The sequence below is a fragment of the Diadema antillarum genome, unplaced genomic scaffold, assembly GCF_040938485.1.
Source record: "Diadema antillarum isolate AM-2024a unplaced genomic scaffold, OU_Dant_1.0 scf00000071, whole genome shotgun sequence".
In the NCBI taxonomy this organism is placed as follows: Eukaryota; Metazoa; Echinodermata; class Echinoidea; order Diadematoida; family Diadematidae; genus Diadema; species Diadema antillarum.
The window spans coordinates 12,339,121-12,357,786 of record NW_027270960.1 but is presented as its reverse complement, the minus strand read 5'-3'; the positions used below and the strand labels follow the sequence as shown (position 1 = coordinate 12,357,786).

The window sequence follows — 18,666 nt, the reverse complement described above, 5'->3', positions numbered from 1 at the left end:
GCCTAGAATTCAGGCACTCAAACACACTCACAGGCAATACATACAAAGAGCGGGGAACCAGATGTACCGTCCCTCTATATACACCCCTCTACAAACCCTTAGTATACTCCCTGGATAAGGTTTATCAAGATGGTTTGAATTACCGGCCAAGTCCTTTTCACCCCTGAATTACAGTAATCCGTTTCTCAGCGATTTTTCAAACACCAGTATGGAACGAAAGTATAGACATGAGTCCTTTTCCCAAGCAAAGTGACATTTGTCCACGATTTTTTTTCTCTTCCTTTCTTATTTTTTTTTAATCCTATCGACTTTTTTCATTCATTGCCCCCGTGTTAATTGGTGTCATTGACTTATACAGGCTCTCCTCACACCTCTCCCTCATTGCGAAAACTCGGGGTCACAAACGAAGTCAGAATAATTATATAGTTCTCAAATCAAGCCAGCCATTTAACTATAACTCAGACAGACCAACCAAAAATAGAATTTGGACTAGAGGGGACAACACAGGTTGTATGTGGGTGGAGAAACGCTTCTGCCCAGCTGTTGAATGTCCTGTCAGTGTTTCTCTCTTTAATGCAATCTGATGAAATCACAAGAGTTGTATTCACACGTTTCCTATTTTCTGTTGACTATGAGTATTGCTTAATGGTTTGCAAGTTTCTGATATTGAGCTTTTCCGTGAGTCTGATAGGGCAAGTGTGTGTCACAGGATAGAATAACATGGTGGAGCTAGAGCGGTTTCTGTCTTCGCAGCGGTAGTTAATAAGTTCCTTTTTTGGTATTCTTTAACAGGAATTACAAGATCGTTTTCACGTAGAGTAAAAATTTCTACGTAATAATATCAAGCTCCCTAGCATGTGTATTTGCACGTGCGAGTTAAAACGTGACAGTCTGCAATTGATGTAATACTTCCTTGAGAAAACCTATAGCCACGGAAGCATTTGCACCTTAAGTTTGCGTAAACGTCAAACACGATTAATCTTGAGCCCATGAGCGTCTTTTCTTCTCATAATACAACACAAAAGACTCCAAAAAGCAAACAGTTTTAAGGCCAAGATTTTTTTTTTCTATTTCTTTCTCTTTTCTAATGCGAGCTCAATTCCAAGCGTAGTGAAAATAATGCAAATGAAACAAATAGAATGAGACAAGGACGCAGCAGTACTGAGGTTATTTTTATTTGTACATTACGTGTCAATCATAGTAAATATTAAGATCTTAGGACGCCCTCGTCTTCCAAAACCCTCAATGGTCCCATCTCTGTAATTTCTAAGAGTGCAAAACATTGTCAATTATCAAACCAATCAATTTCCAATGCAGAGAAGAGCAAGTGTCGGTGTTTTTCTTTCCTTGTGTTCAGGATTTGTTACGGTTAACTAATCAACCCCAAACTGCATAATCCACAATGCTATAGTCCGCCTGTTTCCTGTCTTTATTTTCCTCAATTGTTTATCACTGAAAATATTTGTTTGTGTTCTTTTGCCAGAGCATAGATGGACAAATTCCTTGGACCAAGGGGCGGCAGTCGGGCTCTCGTCTGCACTCTTCTATGTCTGCTATTCATTCTGTCAGCAAGGGGCGAAGACTATGAGAAGGTATATGCACTTTTATAGTGTAATCAAGAAATCTGAATAATAGAATTCGAAGGAATTCGATCAATTAGACAAATAAGAGTCTTCTAAGATATCATATACAAACATGTACGTACTTCGATCTATAAAATACTTCTGCACAATTTCTAATGTAGCACAAGCTGTCACACAATGTGAAAATATACCCCATGAGACATAAAATAGGCCTACATAGACGATTTAAATGCACTTATGACTTTCAAACTTGGGACGTACCTAGCGTACAACACTGCAAAGTATCAGTGAGCAGCGATATGCCTCCGCCCCGACGGGTGCGAAAGGTATCGTTTGCTAGCTGTCCATCTGTCCAACGTTTTGTTCGTCCATACCACCCGTTGGTGGATTTTCTAGATTCTTTGCCTTGGTAGGTTAGCTGTATGAGGTGTACATGAGCTGATCACATTTTTCGGGAATTTAACCAAGATTCACGGTCAAAGTTTGCAGGCCATTGAACTTTTTGTGAGAAAAAAAAATGCCAACTATGATGACATCAGCTGGGAATGTCCTGTGATAGTGTAATGGTGGGAAGGACAGGGTAATATTATTATACTTCCTCAAATTCACGTACAGCGCTCCAGGTGGCATGAATGTTCAAATGTCAATGTTAAATGTCACTGTAGTTGTGCTTTATAGAAAATGTATAGATAATATAATCCATCCACGTCACCAATATGAATGCCCAAGTGTCATGAAATTTGACAGAGGGATAGCAATACAACTTAGACAGACATTTGGTCAGTGAAAATGATAGAGGTGAAATGAAGGTCAAAGGTCGTTCTTCGTCGGAAACACTGACAGGTCTCACTCAGACCTCATGGTTTGGCCCTGGTGTACACGATGTAACCGGGAACCATGTTGATGATTTGCCGTTTGGTACATGGCTATACAAAGAGATATCCATCATTATCGTCGTTCAGCATCATGATCATCTCAAAGTGATAAATAAAGGCAATAAATCTCCATGAGCCATTGTTGCAAAGTGTGAGTGTGAATGAATCAAATGTGTTTTTGTTCATCGTTTGTTTGTCTTTCAGTCCGACGATAAACCTTCACCAGGTCTAATCAGTGTATCCAGGACACTGACGCTGAGGCGACATCGAGCGAGGAGGTCATTGACGGCGAGTGTGTGGTCGTCGTGGGGAGGATGGTCAGCGTGTTCTAGGACGTGTGGTGGCGGATCGTCCTTCCGAACTCGGCACTGCATGAGCAGGTACTGATTACACACCCAATCTCTTGGCCGATTTCCCGCAGATCAACACTTAATGGGGTCTACTCTGGCATACCTGCTATCGAGCAGATTGCAAATATTACATGTAGTATAGTAGCGCTATAACCTCCTACGGTGAACTTGTTTGTAAAACAGCTGCACGGAGCATGATTACATTATTTTCACGCATGCATTTTCCAAGCGTTTCAGACAGCCGGAACGTTATCATAACTGTACGTGAATTAATATGTGAGATCTACACAGCGACAAATCTTTGCAATCGATGTAATAATGCGATCTTTAACAATAAGGAACAGAGAGGAAGAACACAAGCGGTATAATTGATGGAAGAAGAATGAGGATGATATACTATCAGGAAGAACAGGGGGTAAAAGAACCAATAAGTAAGATGAGGGTAAAAGAAAGAAGTAGTTATAGTGGGAAAAGGACGGGGAGGAGAGGAGTAATAGAAATTTGAAACGAAAGGAAATATAAAAGACAGTGAATAGGAAGGATAAAAGACGAGAGTGCTTCAAGTAAAAACAGTTGCGTCTTATCGTATAATGCCACTTTGTTGTCTAGTCTGAGGTTCAGGAAGCGTCGTCGAAGTGGAATAGAAAAATGTTTTCTTCCCTTAAGAGTTCAGGGGGAAGACTGAGATCCACGAGATATGGCTCAAAACTTTGTCTTTATCATTCTTCCTCTTTCACTTGATTTCTCTGGAGAAATATGATGCACTCATATGAAAGTAGATGTAACCTGATGACTTATACCGGACTCCACTTGATTTTATTTCTTATTCGATATCTTTGTCTTCTTGTCATGCAATTGGGTTCACTTGCCGATAGTTCCAACGGGTGCAAAGTACTTACTAAAATAAGTGAACTTTCGAAACATAGAAAACGTTGCTGTATCATTGCTGTTGCCATTGGAGTGGATTTCAATTATCTTTACCGAAGGACTGTCATTAAGGATTACCGTTTCGTAACTTTGAGTCTCTTCTTGGTAATTAATGATGATATCTATTCCATTTAAGCTATTTATAAATGAAACAGAACATTATATCATTTCATTTGTCATTCTGCGATCTTCTTTGGTCATTTTTCTAGGATTCCGATGCGATACATGACAAGAGCATTGGCCTGTCCCGGATCAAGCCGAGAATACAGATCATGTAACACCAAGGTAACATCATCTTACCTGCAGGATGTCACGGACTTCAAAAAAGTTTTTATTGTCTTTCCTTAAGTTATAATTTCTCCTAACAGTGCACAATTATCACTGTTCTTATGTAGAAATAGTATATCCTCTTCGGTGAAGGAAAATTTGTTATCTTCTGATTCGAAATTGGAATATCTAAATCGAAACTGAAATTGGAATAACCTCTTTCTGTCGGAATATTGTTCTGTTTCTGGTCATCACTGTGAAGAATTTACAATAATTAGTGATTTCATTAACATATTGTACAATTCCATGAGCATTTGCATGCCCAAGTTATTTCTGAGAGAAAAAAAAATGACACAGAAGGAGTGAATAGCACAAATTTGCTCAAAAATAGCTAACATACGAACAAAGGAGATAAGTTTTCTATTCTGGAGAGGACAAACCTTGGATTGTAATATCCTGGTAGTGAAGCATCTTAAAGGCATGATTTACCATTTGCAAATGAAAAAAAAAACCCATTATTAGTGCTTCAAAATAGTTTTAAAATGTGAGTTAGAGATGGATACAACCAATGTAAAAATTTGATCCAGTATAATCAATTTTAAGTATTGTTAAATATACAAAATGTGAACAATAGTTATGATAAAAATGCTTCCAGACTAAACCGTCTACAGTAATTGGTTTAATAGGAAAAACAGCGATATCTCCTTATATTTTAGGCTTTATTGCAAAACTTTTATCTGGTAGGATGTTTTGTGATACAACTGACCTACACATATGCATCAAAAGTGATATCTTGAACATTTTTTTAAATCACTGCTCCCAAAGGTAAACAGGACCTTTAAATGTTATTGCATTGAATGAACGAAGTTAATGCTCCATGATTCTCGAGTTGTTCAGGGTTGCTGTTGAATAAACATAGTTAACTATGATAGTGACATAATCTTTCTCGCATAAAATCACCTTAGAAGTACAGGTGGATATCAGAATATGCAGAATATATACTTGGGCACGATGTTAAACATCGAAAATCCAAAGGAAAAAAAAATGACAGTATGTTCCTTCATTATCCTGATTTCCACCACCGAAGTAACACGAGACTGTGATCTCCTCGATAGCTATATAAATAGTGAACACTTCATTAACCTTATATGTGGTCATCAAGGCCATGGTCATTGGTATCTAAATAATCACATTCTGAAATGTTTAACATAAAATTTGAAAATGTATCCGTGTTTCACATCACTTTGATATATAGGACCAGTCTGATGGTGGATGAGACAGTAATCAACAAGAAAATATGAGCTCGAACCATCACAATGCGTTCATCACTGGAAACAATAGATGTCTCGGTGCTTTAGACACTGTTAAAAGATTAATGATAACACAGTATAGAAGCGTCTCTGTTGCCAATGAATCCATATCACCCTCATTGCTGTCACATCGTCTTCTTAAGAAGGAAAAGTAGAAATTACGCGGTGCGTAAAATATGTCCCCGTCGGAAGTAGCATTTAGTAGCAAAATGTACAATATCGGTAAAAAATCAAGGTCAAAGGTCAAAGAAGTCAAAGGTCAAAATTCTGTGTAGAAATTTTGAAGCCCTCACCTAGTGCCATCACAAAAAGCAAACGGAATCGAAATCGGGTTAGAAATGGCGAAGGAGTAGCATTTTGTAGCCAATGTACAATATAGGTCAAAAATCAAGGTCAAAGGTCAAAGAAGTCAAAGGTCAAAATTCTGTGTAGAAGTTTTGAAGCCCTCACCTAGTGCCATCACATAAAGCAAACGGAATCGAAATCGGGTTAGAAATGGCGAAGGAGTAGCATTTTGTAGCCAATGTACAATATAGGTCAAAAATCAAGGTCAAAGGTCAAAGAAGTCAAAGGTCAAAATTATGTGTAGAAGTTTTGAAGCCCTCACCAAGTGCCATCACATAAAGCAAACGGAATCGAAATCGGGTTAGAAATGGCGAAGGAGTAGCATTTTGTAGCCAATGTACAATATAGGTCAAAAATCAAGGTCAAAGGTCAAAGAAGTCAAAGGTCAAAATTCTGTGTAGAAGTTTTGAAGCCCTCACCTAGTGCCATCACAAAAAGCAAACGGAATCGAAATCGGGTTAGAAATGGCGAAGGAGTAGCATTTTGTAGCCAATGTACAATATAGGTCAAAAATCAAGGTCAAAGGTCAAAGAAGTCAAAGGTCAAAATTCTGTGTAGAAGTTTTGAAGCCCTCACCTAGTGCCATCACATAAAGCAAACGGAATCGAAATCGGGTTAGAAATGGCGAAGGAGTAGCATTTTGTAGCCAATGTACAATATAGGTCAAAAATCAAGGTCAAAGGTCAAAGAAGTCAAAGGTCAAAATTCTGTGTAGAAGTTTTGAAGCCCTCACCTAGTGCCATCACATAAAGCAAACGGAATCGAAATCGGGTTAGAAATGGCGAAGGAGTAGCATTTTGTAGCCAATGTACAATATAGGTCAAAAATCAAGGTCAAAGGTCAAAGAAGTCAAAGGTCAAAATTCTGTGTAGAAGTTTTGAAGCCCTCACCTAGTGCCATCACATAAAGCAAACGGAATCGAAATCGGGTTAGAAATGGCGAAGGAGTAGCATTTTGAAGCAAAATGTACAATATAGGTCAAAGGTCAAGGTCAAAGGTCACAACTGAAATTCTGTGTAGAAGTTTCAAAGCTCCCATGTAGTGCTATCATATAAAGCAAACAGAATTAAAATTGGCTCATAAATGACAGAGAAGTAGCAAATTGAACATTTTGATCACACACGGACGCACAGACAGACAGACAGACGGACGGACGGACAGACAGACACACGGACACACACACGTACGGAGCCCGTTTCATAGTCCCCTGCTCGAACTCGTTCGGCGGGGACAATAATTTGATAATTGCCATTATTGAGATTTTCTCTTCCTCCGATCTTCCCTCCGTGCATTGGCTCAGGATTGTCCATATGGTGCCCTAGACTACCGGTCCGTCCAGTGCTCTGTGTTCAATGTGAAGGACTCGAGGGATAGGCTAATCCGAGAGTGGCTGCCCGTCTACAACTGTAAGCATCGATCCTTTCAATTTTATACCATACAACCTATGTTATCCAGGAGTCAGAAAAACCGAGTCCAATTTCCTAAAGAAATGTTCCTTCTCTCAATGACAGTCTTTCACTACTACACAAAACGTTTCAGTATTGACGAGACAAGAAGCAAGTGTAGCAGTCTAGCAAAGTCCCCTGATATCAATTTGACAGTATACTTACAGGGGCGGATCCAGGAATTCTGTAAAAGGGGGGGGGGCGTGACTAATATTTCTGGTGGCACTTCCGGGTTTCATTTCATTTTTTTCTTTTTATTTCTTTTTCCCCTTCTGGATCCGCCACTGACTTAGTAGAATTAGGCCTATATGCAATGTATAATAGGCATATCTGGCATAGGCCCTAACTGTCAACAAGGTTATTTTTCATCCACGCTGTATGAGTTGTACTCCTAGCTGATGTTGCAAGGAGAGTTACCTGTTTGATATAAAAGAGTTTCGGATATTTTGCCAACTGATCACACCCTACAGCCAGGTCGAATGATGAACAATTTGAATTCAGTTCCAAATTTCGGGTATGGAGGTACTCACTTTGTGTGAATTTTACAGTCTTCCCTTAGATAATTTTGATTTCAGCTTTAACAAAAAAACCTTCAAGTAGATTGTCATATTCTCACCATCAACAGACAACCTCATATGCTCATTGTTGATTAAACGTAAATAAACACACACTGTTTAGTCTCCTTTCCAAATTGCTGAACACATACAAGTTGCCCAGTTCAATGTATTATTCGTGGCATTTATGCAGCATTGTGAACCTCCAGTCACCCGCAATGAAAAAATAAAAAGACCGCATGAATGAATTTTAGATGTAAAATCTTATTTACACAGAAGTCACGCCTGACACGGCGCGAGTGTGTTGAGTCAACAGCGAAACGGCCTTTCTTGTGCGCATCCTAAATCACCCGGAACTCGGGTTACGTGGGAGATGTACCAGCGTCATCTCCCTTGGTTTATTATTTCTATGTCACTTTATTTTGGCAAGCGGAAGGAAGTAATATTTCAAATTAGCTGAAATCGAGGCGTTGGAGTCCCACGAACAACAAAATCATACAAGTCAAATGCAGCTGTTTTGTCGCTAACGTCCATTTGGGAAATGTCTGCACTGAACATAGCTTGCCATTGCACAAAAGTGTGCAACAGTGTAGATTAATTGGCGCGCAGGTAGAACATGGTCGAAATAAGTGGGAAATATCCCTAGCTAGACTCACAAACTAAATAAAAAACACACACACACCAAACACATGTTCAAATACGATATTATTGATAGAAAAGAGTTAAACACACACACACACACACACACACACATAAAGCTGGATAACAGTCCACATTTTGCTCTTTAAATTAGGTATTTAACGCATTAATAGGTGATCCACATTATAGGCGCAAATACTGGTCGACATGCCTTGTGGGTTTATTTCACCAAGTGGGTAAAAGCCATGACATGAGTATGTTATTATAGTACAAGAGAAAAGAAGATTTATATACTTCCCGTGGCCCCGTGCGAAAAGTAAATACAAATCTATCACACATGCCGGAAAACAGGGACATATGTTTAAGCCGGATTTCACGATACTATCATGTCTTTTAAGGAGGCATGCAGTAAATTGCTTCCTTGTTCTTTTCAAAAGACGTTAGGTACTAGACCAAAACGCAAACTAAAAAGAACTGAAGGTAGGAAGTGATCAATCAAGATTGATTCTCATTCTTCTCAATCCCGGTGTACACACACTGGAAGGTCATGAACTCATTGCAGAATGAACTTTCGGGGTCATCCCACGAACTCAACACCCACGAGTCATACAGCCCACGAGCTAGCTAGACACCGAGTGAAACAGGCCCACTTATAGCTAGACACAAAACAGGATCAGGAGTTGGACACTAGACAGATAAGGCCCATGAGCTCGACACTGGGAAAAGGGTGTCCATGAGACCCCCACTGCGTAAAGCCCCCTGATGTAATGCCGGTCTAGTGGACCTGTGTTGTTTTGTTTGTTTGTTTGTTGTTGTTGTTGTTGTTGTTGTTGTTGTTGTGGTTGTTGTTGTTTTGTTTTTTTCCTAGTGTCAAGCTCCAGGGCCTTGTAAGCCTAGTGCCGAGCTCATGAACCTTATTTACCCAGTGTCTAGCGTGTAGACCTTATAGCTCGTGGGCCTTGTTTACAGTGTCTATAGCCCGTGGGCTGTGTGACTCGTGGGTGCCGAGCTCGTGACGTGTACATGAACTTTCGACACGCTGTTGAGAAAATCAGTCCTTTGATTGGTTTTCAATCAATGTTCGTCTTATATACTTCCAAAATTTTTCAGTTATGCGATATGCTTCCAACAGTTTTCAGTTGTACGATATGTTTCCAAAATTTTTTGTTATACAGACTTCGTATTGTCATGAATTATACTCACATTGAACCCTGTTGCCATGGTTACAAGTAAGTTGGCGTCACTCGTCAAACTCATGACAACAGGCAAAAGTTCATACACTGTAATCATTACAAGCATGTTGGTAATAAGATCGGATTTCTTATGATCCACACTGGCTACACAACTGCCGTATTTCCATCAAACATTCACATTTCAATAATGACATGAAAAAATTCTTCAATCTCGACATTTTTTTTTTTCATCCAAATTCAGCTGGACCGCCCAGAGTCTGTCGTACTTTGTGGCATTTGACTTGATTTTCGACTCCATTAAAAAGCCATAATGTAAATCTCCAGAGCTCAGTTACCACTCAAGCCCATTTATCCTTGTCAATTCCTTTGCTTCCATTAAAACTAATGTCATTATTTCGAAATTAGAACGTGAAAGCAATGTTTCTAGTTCCGAACCGCCCACATTCTTTTGGCATATTTTTTCTCTCTGTGTGGTATTCTAAGATATCAAAGGAATGCATGTAGCACTGACGTGAGCTAAATCACGGAAAATTATCATTTTGCTTTCTGCTATGCCTTTTCCCTGTTGAGGATTGCATTTATATAATGATGATAGATATAAGAGTATAAGCAGTGACTTTCTCATAAATTCTTCATATTATTGATTGATATTTCCTGAATTCGATCGTCAAAATGAACTCTGTGCAACAAGACTGGTAGTTATTGCTATCACTATCATAGCCGTTTTTATCCGCGCCATTGGGAAAAAAAATTAATTCAAAAAATGTGACAAGTATAGATAGTACTGAATGTCACGACACACAGTCCAAAAATGCTTTGTGAAATCAGCTTGCGATGGCCTTGATACCTGAAATGAATTAATAGGAATGATTAACAATCTGTTAAGATCATCTCGGTGACGGTGATTCAGCATTTTGATAAAGTAAAGGCTTACTGATTAATACCATAATTTTATGTCCAAGACTATTTTGCTTTATTTCGATACTCATACTAGCTAATGTCAACAGTATGATGATCTAAAAATTACAAGTGATCTAATGTACAGGCAATTACCGTATATGGATGGTTTTTTTTCTCCACTACACAGCTCAAGGGGAATGTGAGCTGGTATGCCACACGTCTGATGGAGCATACATGTACACATTTGGAAGAGTACTCGATGGGACGCGTTGCCGATTTACGGATCAAGACATGTGCATCGCTGGTAAATGTGTTGTAAGTGTGCATAATAATAAAACATTCAGTGGCACTATTTTAGTTTCCGTAAATATCTCCGTCTACAGTGATTTACATGAGTGTTGGTTTCGACTCGAGTAGATCAGTTTCGATGGGTTCGAAGTGTCAAACGATGAAGGGTTGTTGTTTTACAGTAAACTCTATACTTCGAAAACAAACATGGAAGCACATGTCAGCGTTTGCAGTTATTTAGTCCCGTAGTACTGTCTCTATGTACGGTTGGTCCAATCCAGTAACCGAGGAGATCAATGGCACACCAAGGAGTTTTACTTCCTTGGCTTCATCATTTTCAAGATTATAATGTGGCAATGCATCGTTTACCATCATTAGAGAAAATAGTATTTTTTTTTTTGGTGAATTGCTTTTTAACCTCAATAACGACTGATGGTGTGGTATTAAACAGTTCTACGCCTTGTGACTTCTCCCCTCTCACCGCCTTTCTCTATGAGACATAATATCGTTTGGGGGAAAATAATCACATAAAATGAGATTAATGTTCCAAGGGAATGACTCCTTCGAGAGCGAGTGAGAGTACTGTCATTTTTGTCAATCTTATGTGGTCCACAGAAGTTACGACACAAAAACGATGTATAAAATACATTTTTATTTCCCTCAGATGACCATTTATTTACCGCTTAATGCATCCAAAGTGCTGGAAATATTGTTACCAAAGGAATACGGCGTCGACGGATTTACGGCAAAATATTTCGGTTTTCCCTTAACCTTTGACCTTTCCATGCAGGCACAAATGCTAATTAATGACAAACCTGTGATGACATGACATGCTTACATTGCGGCTATATCCCCGTGGCCTGTCTCTTGAGATTATGAAAATTTCGTTCTCTGCATTTATTGTAAAATCGTGAGAACAGCCCAAATTTCATATCTATACAACTGCAAGCCAGTATATTATTATTTTTCCTCGAGTTGCATTTCCATTTTACAGTTTGTTTGTTGTTCTCTTTTATGCTTGTTTGGCAAACATGTAGTCTCATAATGTAGAGTGAAGCTTATGTTTAGCCCCAAAGGATGGTATGTTTACGTCTTCAATAGGTTTGGCGTTGAGATGTTTGTCTCAATTTTTTGCCTCAATGCGTCCATATGCGCCAATATGTCGTGTGTAAGGAATGATATTGTTGTGTGAGAATAGAAGAAACTGAAAATATCTTTTTTATGTTTGTCTATATTACGGCTTTGTTCTCTTTTTCTCAGAAAGTAGGATGCGACGGAGATTTGTACTCTAATCGAACACTTGATGTATGTGGGGTTTGTGGAGGTCGCAACGATACGTGTGGCTACGTGAGAAAAATCTACACAGATGCTTATCCTGTCAGAGGTACGGATACCCCTCAAAATGCCCTTTTAGTCTTTGAAATACAAGAACCATTTTCTTTTACACCAGCTGAATTCCCGTGAAATTTTCCCGAAGACGATATTCTCACTAATATCCACTATAACCCATATCTTTTGAAGCAGGTACCTTTAATTTTGTGAAGTAGGCCAACAAGAGATAAAACAAGCAAACGTTACTTTTAAGGTGTTTTTCAATTCACCGGCTTTATAAACAAGGTGCGTATGGTTCTCCTATAAATATCAGATTTTGATCACGATGTATGTACGGAGGAATATACTCGCGTACACTCACTCAGGCCCCCACTCCAGTGGGTCTATCATTCACTAAAACTCCTCCGCCACAATAAATGTGCACTTTGAACTTTCACGTACTCAGCGAAAATCCCTTGAAAAGATATTCTGTTGCAGCATAACATCCAAGTGAGTAAAACCACGTTTTTGTGTTGCGGGGTCGGGTCACAATAAAATCATAGGCTTCGATGATACATTATGCAAAACACCACGCTGAGGTGAATAATTATGTTATTGTGTACTTGTATAATGTATTACTTTTTGCTTAGATACTACTGCGCAAATGCACAATTATGATCGTCATGACAGCAATACCAGTACGAATCTTTCTGCCCCTTCAGGTTATCACACCTACAGCAAGATTGCTTCAATACCTGCAGGAGCTACAAACATCAGGATAAAAGACAGGAGTGGTCTGAATTACATAGGTAATCAATCAAGCACTTTTTCCTTTAAATGATCGAAGTTTAATAAGGTTTACTTGAGCGTTGCACGACATAGCAAAAACTAATGTGTTCATTGTGCATTCCAGGTATTGAGCATGTAGAGGTATAGCTTGTTACCAAGTAAGTTCTTTACAGGGGGAACATATCCATGAATTTGAAAATAATTGTGAACAGCCTTGTGAACGTACATTCAAAATCAATTTGACTTTATATAAATAGAGTAAAATTCTCCATAGCATCAATAGACACCACTACACACGTAGGCTCATAATGCTGGTAGTTAAACGTGCTTTACCTTATAGTAAAATGCTTGAATTCATGCTTATATAAATATATCCAGCATGTCCATGCAGCAAAACGAAGGTTTGATGTATTATTTCAACATGCACTACATTATTTTGTCTGTGACGTATACGGCATGTGCATGCAACATGATATGAAAACATATTGATTGAATTTAAGGGTCAAAACTTCAAAGATTGAAGGTGATGAGGCGAGGTGTTAGTTGTGAAGTTCACATATGACTCAATCTATTGCATTTATGAGTGGAACGTTAACGATCAAGAACATGATTTCAGTCCAGTAACAGGTGGCAGACCTTGTAATCAGTCGAGTGCAGGGTTGACGAGAAAATCAAACATAGTTTAAAATAAACTTTACAGAAATGTCAAAACGAGTTAAAGCGATGAAATCGAACAGGTGGTGTCATATACCGCACGATAACCGTTCCTCGCTTTAACAGTCTGATCGCAGGCCTATATGCTGTTATTCTTAATGCCTCTATTTATTGATTTGTTTATTGAAACTGCTCCGGTCTTACACCCGAGATTCGGTAAACAATTCAAGAATTGTAAAGTCATTACGAATTTGTATCTTATTTTTCTACCGTCATCTCTTAAGAATAAGGAATCCATATGGAGATATCTCATGTGAAAGTGCATACCTGTATGCATTTATTCAACAGAAAATATGGACACATCTAGTCCGTGGCTCTTTATTACCACCATCTATTCTGACTGTACGCCAAGTATGTCGCATTCCGAGCACTTTGGCAATGCGACTCCTTCTGCTTGCTTAATTCAATATTTGATCCCATTATCTTTTTTCCTTAAAAATTCTTGAAATGAAAATCATAACAAATTTACAGCTCGTATTAATAATATTATTGTAAGGCAGTGATGATTCACTAGATATCAATTATACAAACATTGTATTCTACTAGATCCTGAGCTGATGTGGACAATTTCAAGCTGTAATCTGAAATATATGTTACACCATTGTCAGGAATGTTAACTGATAGAATGAGACGAACTGTCTGTCCTTAACTCCTTGGAAGTGCAATGTAATCCTTTTGAATCACATGATTACCACGAAAGATCGACAACAGATTGGATGCAAGTCTGGAGGTCACTTACAACATTTCTCCAGTTCCCATCTTAATCCTCTCCTCGAGAAATTAAACCGGGTCCAAATGACCTTATCAAACCTACAAGTTTACCCACAACTACAAAACAAAGCTTAACCGCCTTTATGTCACCTGAAGCAATGAAATGTGCAAAAGTTCAATATACAGTGCAACATGTGAGAAATGTTGTTGTCATGGTTCCTAAGTTCATAACAACTGGTTAACCTTCACAGCACTCGCTCATCTAAATAAAGTAGCGTCTACAATGTATCTCCTTCCAATTCAAACTCACCTAAAGCTCTTGAAGACGAGGAGAATAACTTCATTTTGAACGGGGACTGGTCAATCAGCTGGCCGGGAGACTACCAGGCAGCCGGTACGTCATTTCGCTACGAAAGAGGGAGCAACGGACTGGAGAATGTGGTAGCAGCGGGTCCGCTTGACAAACCTGTCAACGTTTTGGTAAGAAACTTGTACTGAGTATTATTTCAATCTATCAAAACTTTGGAATGAGAAATTTTCTTCTTCTTCTTCTTCTTCTTTTTTCCCTATTCTTTAAAGGTCTGTGCGGCCTTTCTCATAGAATTTGTCTCTCTATACCCTTTCCCAAGCGTGGAAAATGAGCCAAGCTAACGAGTGCCTGCAAACTATAATTATGTTGCTTCACTGGCTGACTAGAAGAACAATGCTTATCCACAACAATACATTGTTTAACGAGACATCGAGGTTGCAAACGCAAGGAAAATGTTTTCGAAACAATGCATGAAAGTACTGACTTTTTAGTAACGTGCTTTGAACAAAACACGATGCATGTTCGGAGAGTACTTAGCTTTATTAGCATTCTTGTCTACAGCTGAAACGGATCATAGTATATATCCTCACCCTAATTTTTGCCCTTAAACACTGACAGATAATCTTCCGAGAGCGGAATCCTGGAGTTGAATTTGAGTACTTCCTGCCGCCGAAAGGAAAGACGGAGACGGAAAAAAACAGCGTCAACTACAACAATGAAATCCAAATGCTGCCTTTTATGCCAGGCTTGGCAAACTCTCCTGAAAAGAGGAAATTCGGCGCCATAGGTATGTATCCGTAGTCTCCCTAAGACCTCTGCCAATTGTATCGCTGCGTCTTTGTCGGAATTACATAGCTTTTACAGTACGATTAGCGACTTGAACCACTGTTTAATTGTGCGTGACAGAATTGAAAAAGAGACACTAGATGATTATTCAAAAAAAAAAAAAAAGCTCAGACCTTTATTTTCGTATCTGAAAAAAAAAGTGGAAAGGATGAGATCAGTACATGCCGATGATTATATTCACGGTAGTGTGCGATAGACAATCACTAAAATAACAGCAATAAAAACAACGATTATTGAAGAGATTTTTATGCGAGCGCTCACTCTGAAGGCGGTGATAGTCTTGTTTTCGATTATTGACAAAGAAGTTCTCACTATTTCTCTTCTCTTTCTACCCTAATAGTACAGTACCATGCCCACTTCTCCCATATCACATGCTGCTCCACAGTGTCCTATTTTGTTCCTCATTGCCTCTATAATTATCATATTTATTGTCCGTTTTCAGTCTGGTTTCATTTTTAAAGTCAAATATAGGCTATGTAAAGTTCTCTTCCTTTTCGATATTCGTTTCCAATTCCATGTCACTCTTTTTTTCGTATTCGATAAATTCTCCGATTAGATATTTAGAATTTCAGGTTCATTCTCTATTTCATATGCCTTCCATCTCCTACACTCATTTCATAATTATTCTAAATCAGCCTTTCGACCCTTATAATTAAACATCCTCTACATCATGGATTTGCTGAGCCAAATCAAAAAGGTACTAGACGAGATAACTATAGCTCACTTATCCAAATACTCCGTCTCCCTGCCTTTTTCATAGCCGGCTGTCATCTACTCCCTATCCTATGACGAAGGATAAAATATTGAATAATATGTGCCAAGATGACTATTACCCGTCGACATTCTTGTAACTCCTGTCTTAAATTTGGAGCTCTCTTCTCGATCCAACAGAGCCCCGAAAGAAACCGGTAACGCCTTACCTCGGTCATGCACAGTCGCCTGCAGACAATCAACAAACGTCAAAGAATATCGAAAGCAGCAATAACAAAGACAAAAACAAGAAGGACAGAAAGAAATCGAAGAAACGTGAGTCATGTCTTTTGCAGAAAAACATAACAGATATACTTATGATACAATGTATCTCAAATTTTCAAGTTTTCTATTAAACTCCGTAATCCCATAAGAATTGCAGTGTCATTGATTAATGGAAACTTCGCGTAAAACAAACATTGTAGTCTACCAATCTTAATAACATAAGACTCCGGATGCTACTGTAATGAATACAAAGTGGTAGACAAATTAGGGGAAATTCAATAAATGTTAACACGCAAGGTTAAGTCTGAGCCCTTGGTTCTTTTGATGTCTGAAGAAAAAAACGCTGTGTGAACGAAAATGAAAACTCAGAACAAATACAGACTCGTTGTTCCGCTAATGGTGAGAAAAAAAAGACAAGGGCAGAGGTACATTGTGGCAATCAGACCACAGAGACGGAAAACCGGAGCAAAGAGAATACATGTATTTGTGAATATTTTCTGTTTGTTTTTTTCTCGATACTTATATTTCTTTCTTTTTAGGTGGTAGAGGTAGGAAGAGGCTATCGGGAGGACGTCGTACAGTAGTTGTTTTATCAAAACGTCGAAAATTATCAGTAGTCAATAGAAAGCTCTATTTCCTTTCAGTAATAAACACAAACCCCACCCCTTCCCCATTCCACGCCCTTTACGAAACATGATCATCACCCTAAGTTACAAAACCACTTCAGTGTTGTAAATACTATCAGCTATTAAGGAAATCAAGTAATACGCATTGTATGTTATGTTACTGAAATACAAAGTCGACTTTCTGTAAATAAAGTCCAGTCCATTGATTCTGATTATTGCGAGGTCGCAAATTGCGACACTACCTTAGACTATTCATTATTCAGAGTTAGTTATTTGTGAACAATTTTCTTATGTGTTTTCGTCTTTCATCATCCTCGACAGAAAAATGCGGTAAATGTAAACGAGTGAAAGGTCGAGCAAAACACTTCTGCAGGGGGTCATTTGGTAAGTCACTTTCACATTTGTGTTGGACTTTTATTCAAGTTCCATATGTATTAATTTTGTGTTCCCCTCTGTTAGACACAACAGCAAAAACAAAACAATATATTGATTAGGATTATGACGATTACATTTGTCTTTGTAAATTCCCAGTTCCAGGAGATGGTATTTGCTATGGAAATCAACTTCACTGAAATAACAGGAATACGTCCGTTAGAATCGATTACTTTACTTCCTTGTTGGAATTTTGTTGGAATCTTTGTTGGAATTTTGTTGGAATTTTTCCACAAATAAATAATATTCATTCTGGTCAGTTTTTCTGTTTGCGTTTGTTGGAACTTTATCTGATTTATGAGAGATGGGTTGTGTCATGTTTTCTTGTGAACACTCCAATCAATGTATTTCATATTTCGTTTCAAAAATAAAGACTGTAACTCCAGTCTGAGACGTAGCAAAACTAACAGAACGATTTCCTGTACCTTCCAAGCTCTCCTAGTCGACGTCGTCGACCAGTCCACCATCGGCGGGGAAACGCGCTACGATGTCGACATCGAGGTGACCTTCAAAAACAACATCCACCTGAACCACCGAGAGTATCTATGGGTCCCCAATGCTTGCCCCTGTCCCAAGCTACGGACGGGAGGTCGGTACATTGTAACAGGTAGCCGGGTGAGTAGCCCGGAGACAGGCGAGAGTAGACTGGTACTCGAGCCGGAGGACATGGTGGTGAAATATAAACCAAGACTGCGAGAATCGTGGGATCGTCTACAGTCCAGGGAACAAAAGCTGTGTGCCAAGTACACGTGAGGCAAATAATACACCCCTCTGGAAATACAAACTTTATAAAATTTTCGCTCTCTTTTCGTACGAGAGTATCAATGAGAACAGTTGTGGGATTAGCGTGGATTAGAGTGGACTGGTTATACGTGATCGCAGCTTACTGCGGGAATTGTTGTCACTCACAAACGGAAGACCTGAAATTCACGAGATCGAAGTTGGGGTCAGCGAATAAGATGCTGCACTGACCGGAAGTCACTAGGATGATGTGAAAAGGGAATAGAGAGTACTGTAAAACGAGGAATGTTCGCGTGCATTTTAATTTCGCGAATTTCGCGAGAGCCAAGATTCGCGAAATTAAAGTGCAAGCGAAAGTTTTTGTCTACACTATATGCAGTCATTGAATGTTAGAGGCAATTCGCGAAAATTTCATGCCGGGAAAAAGGCCGTCGGCTCCAATTCGCAAAAATTCCATGCCGCGAAAATATTGTTTTACAGTAAACTGGGCTCGCGTCCCGACAAACCACACATTTCACCTGCTTTATAGTCACGT

At 38.9% G+C, this 18,666-nt stretch overlaps 1 protein-coding gene across 1 annotated transcript; it reads left to right on the top strand.

Moving 5' to 3' along the window:
• The first annotated feature begins 1,882 nt into the window (after nt 1-1,882).
• On the top strand, nt 1,883-18,224 carry LOC139717101 (ADAMTS-like protein 5). The gene is made up of 12 exons (XM_071628607.1): nt 1,883-1,909; nt 2,663-2,838; nt 3,945-4,020; nt 6,958-7,063; nt 10,576-10,703; nt 11,937-12,060; nt 12,710-12,796; nt 14,518-14,681; nt 15,130-15,298; nt 16,249-16,383; nt 17,280-17,342; nt 17,824-18,224. The coding sequence occupies exons 1-12, from the start codon at nt 1,883-1,885 to the stop codon at nt 18,141-18,143; spliced, it is 1,575 nt and encodes a 524-aa protein (XP_071484708.1). The 3' UTR covers nt 18,144-18,224.
• Nucleotides 18,225-18,666: the final 442 nt, after the last annotated feature.

What these genes read in the sequence shown, in the direction of transcription:
- LOC139717101 (XM_071628607.1), top strand. Translation starts at nt 1,883, where the DNA reads ATGCCTCCGCCCCGACGGGTGCGAAAG. An exon ending in CGCCCCGACGGGTGCGAAAG is followed by an intron (nt 1,910 to 2,662) that starts GTATCGTTTGCT and finishes TTTGTCTTTCAG; the next exon opens with TCCGACGATAAACCTTCACC. An exon ending in ACTCGGCACTGCATGAGCAG is followed by an intron (nt 2,839 to 3,944) that starts GTACTGATTACA and finishes TCATTTTTCTAG; the next exon opens with GATTCCGATGCGATACATGA.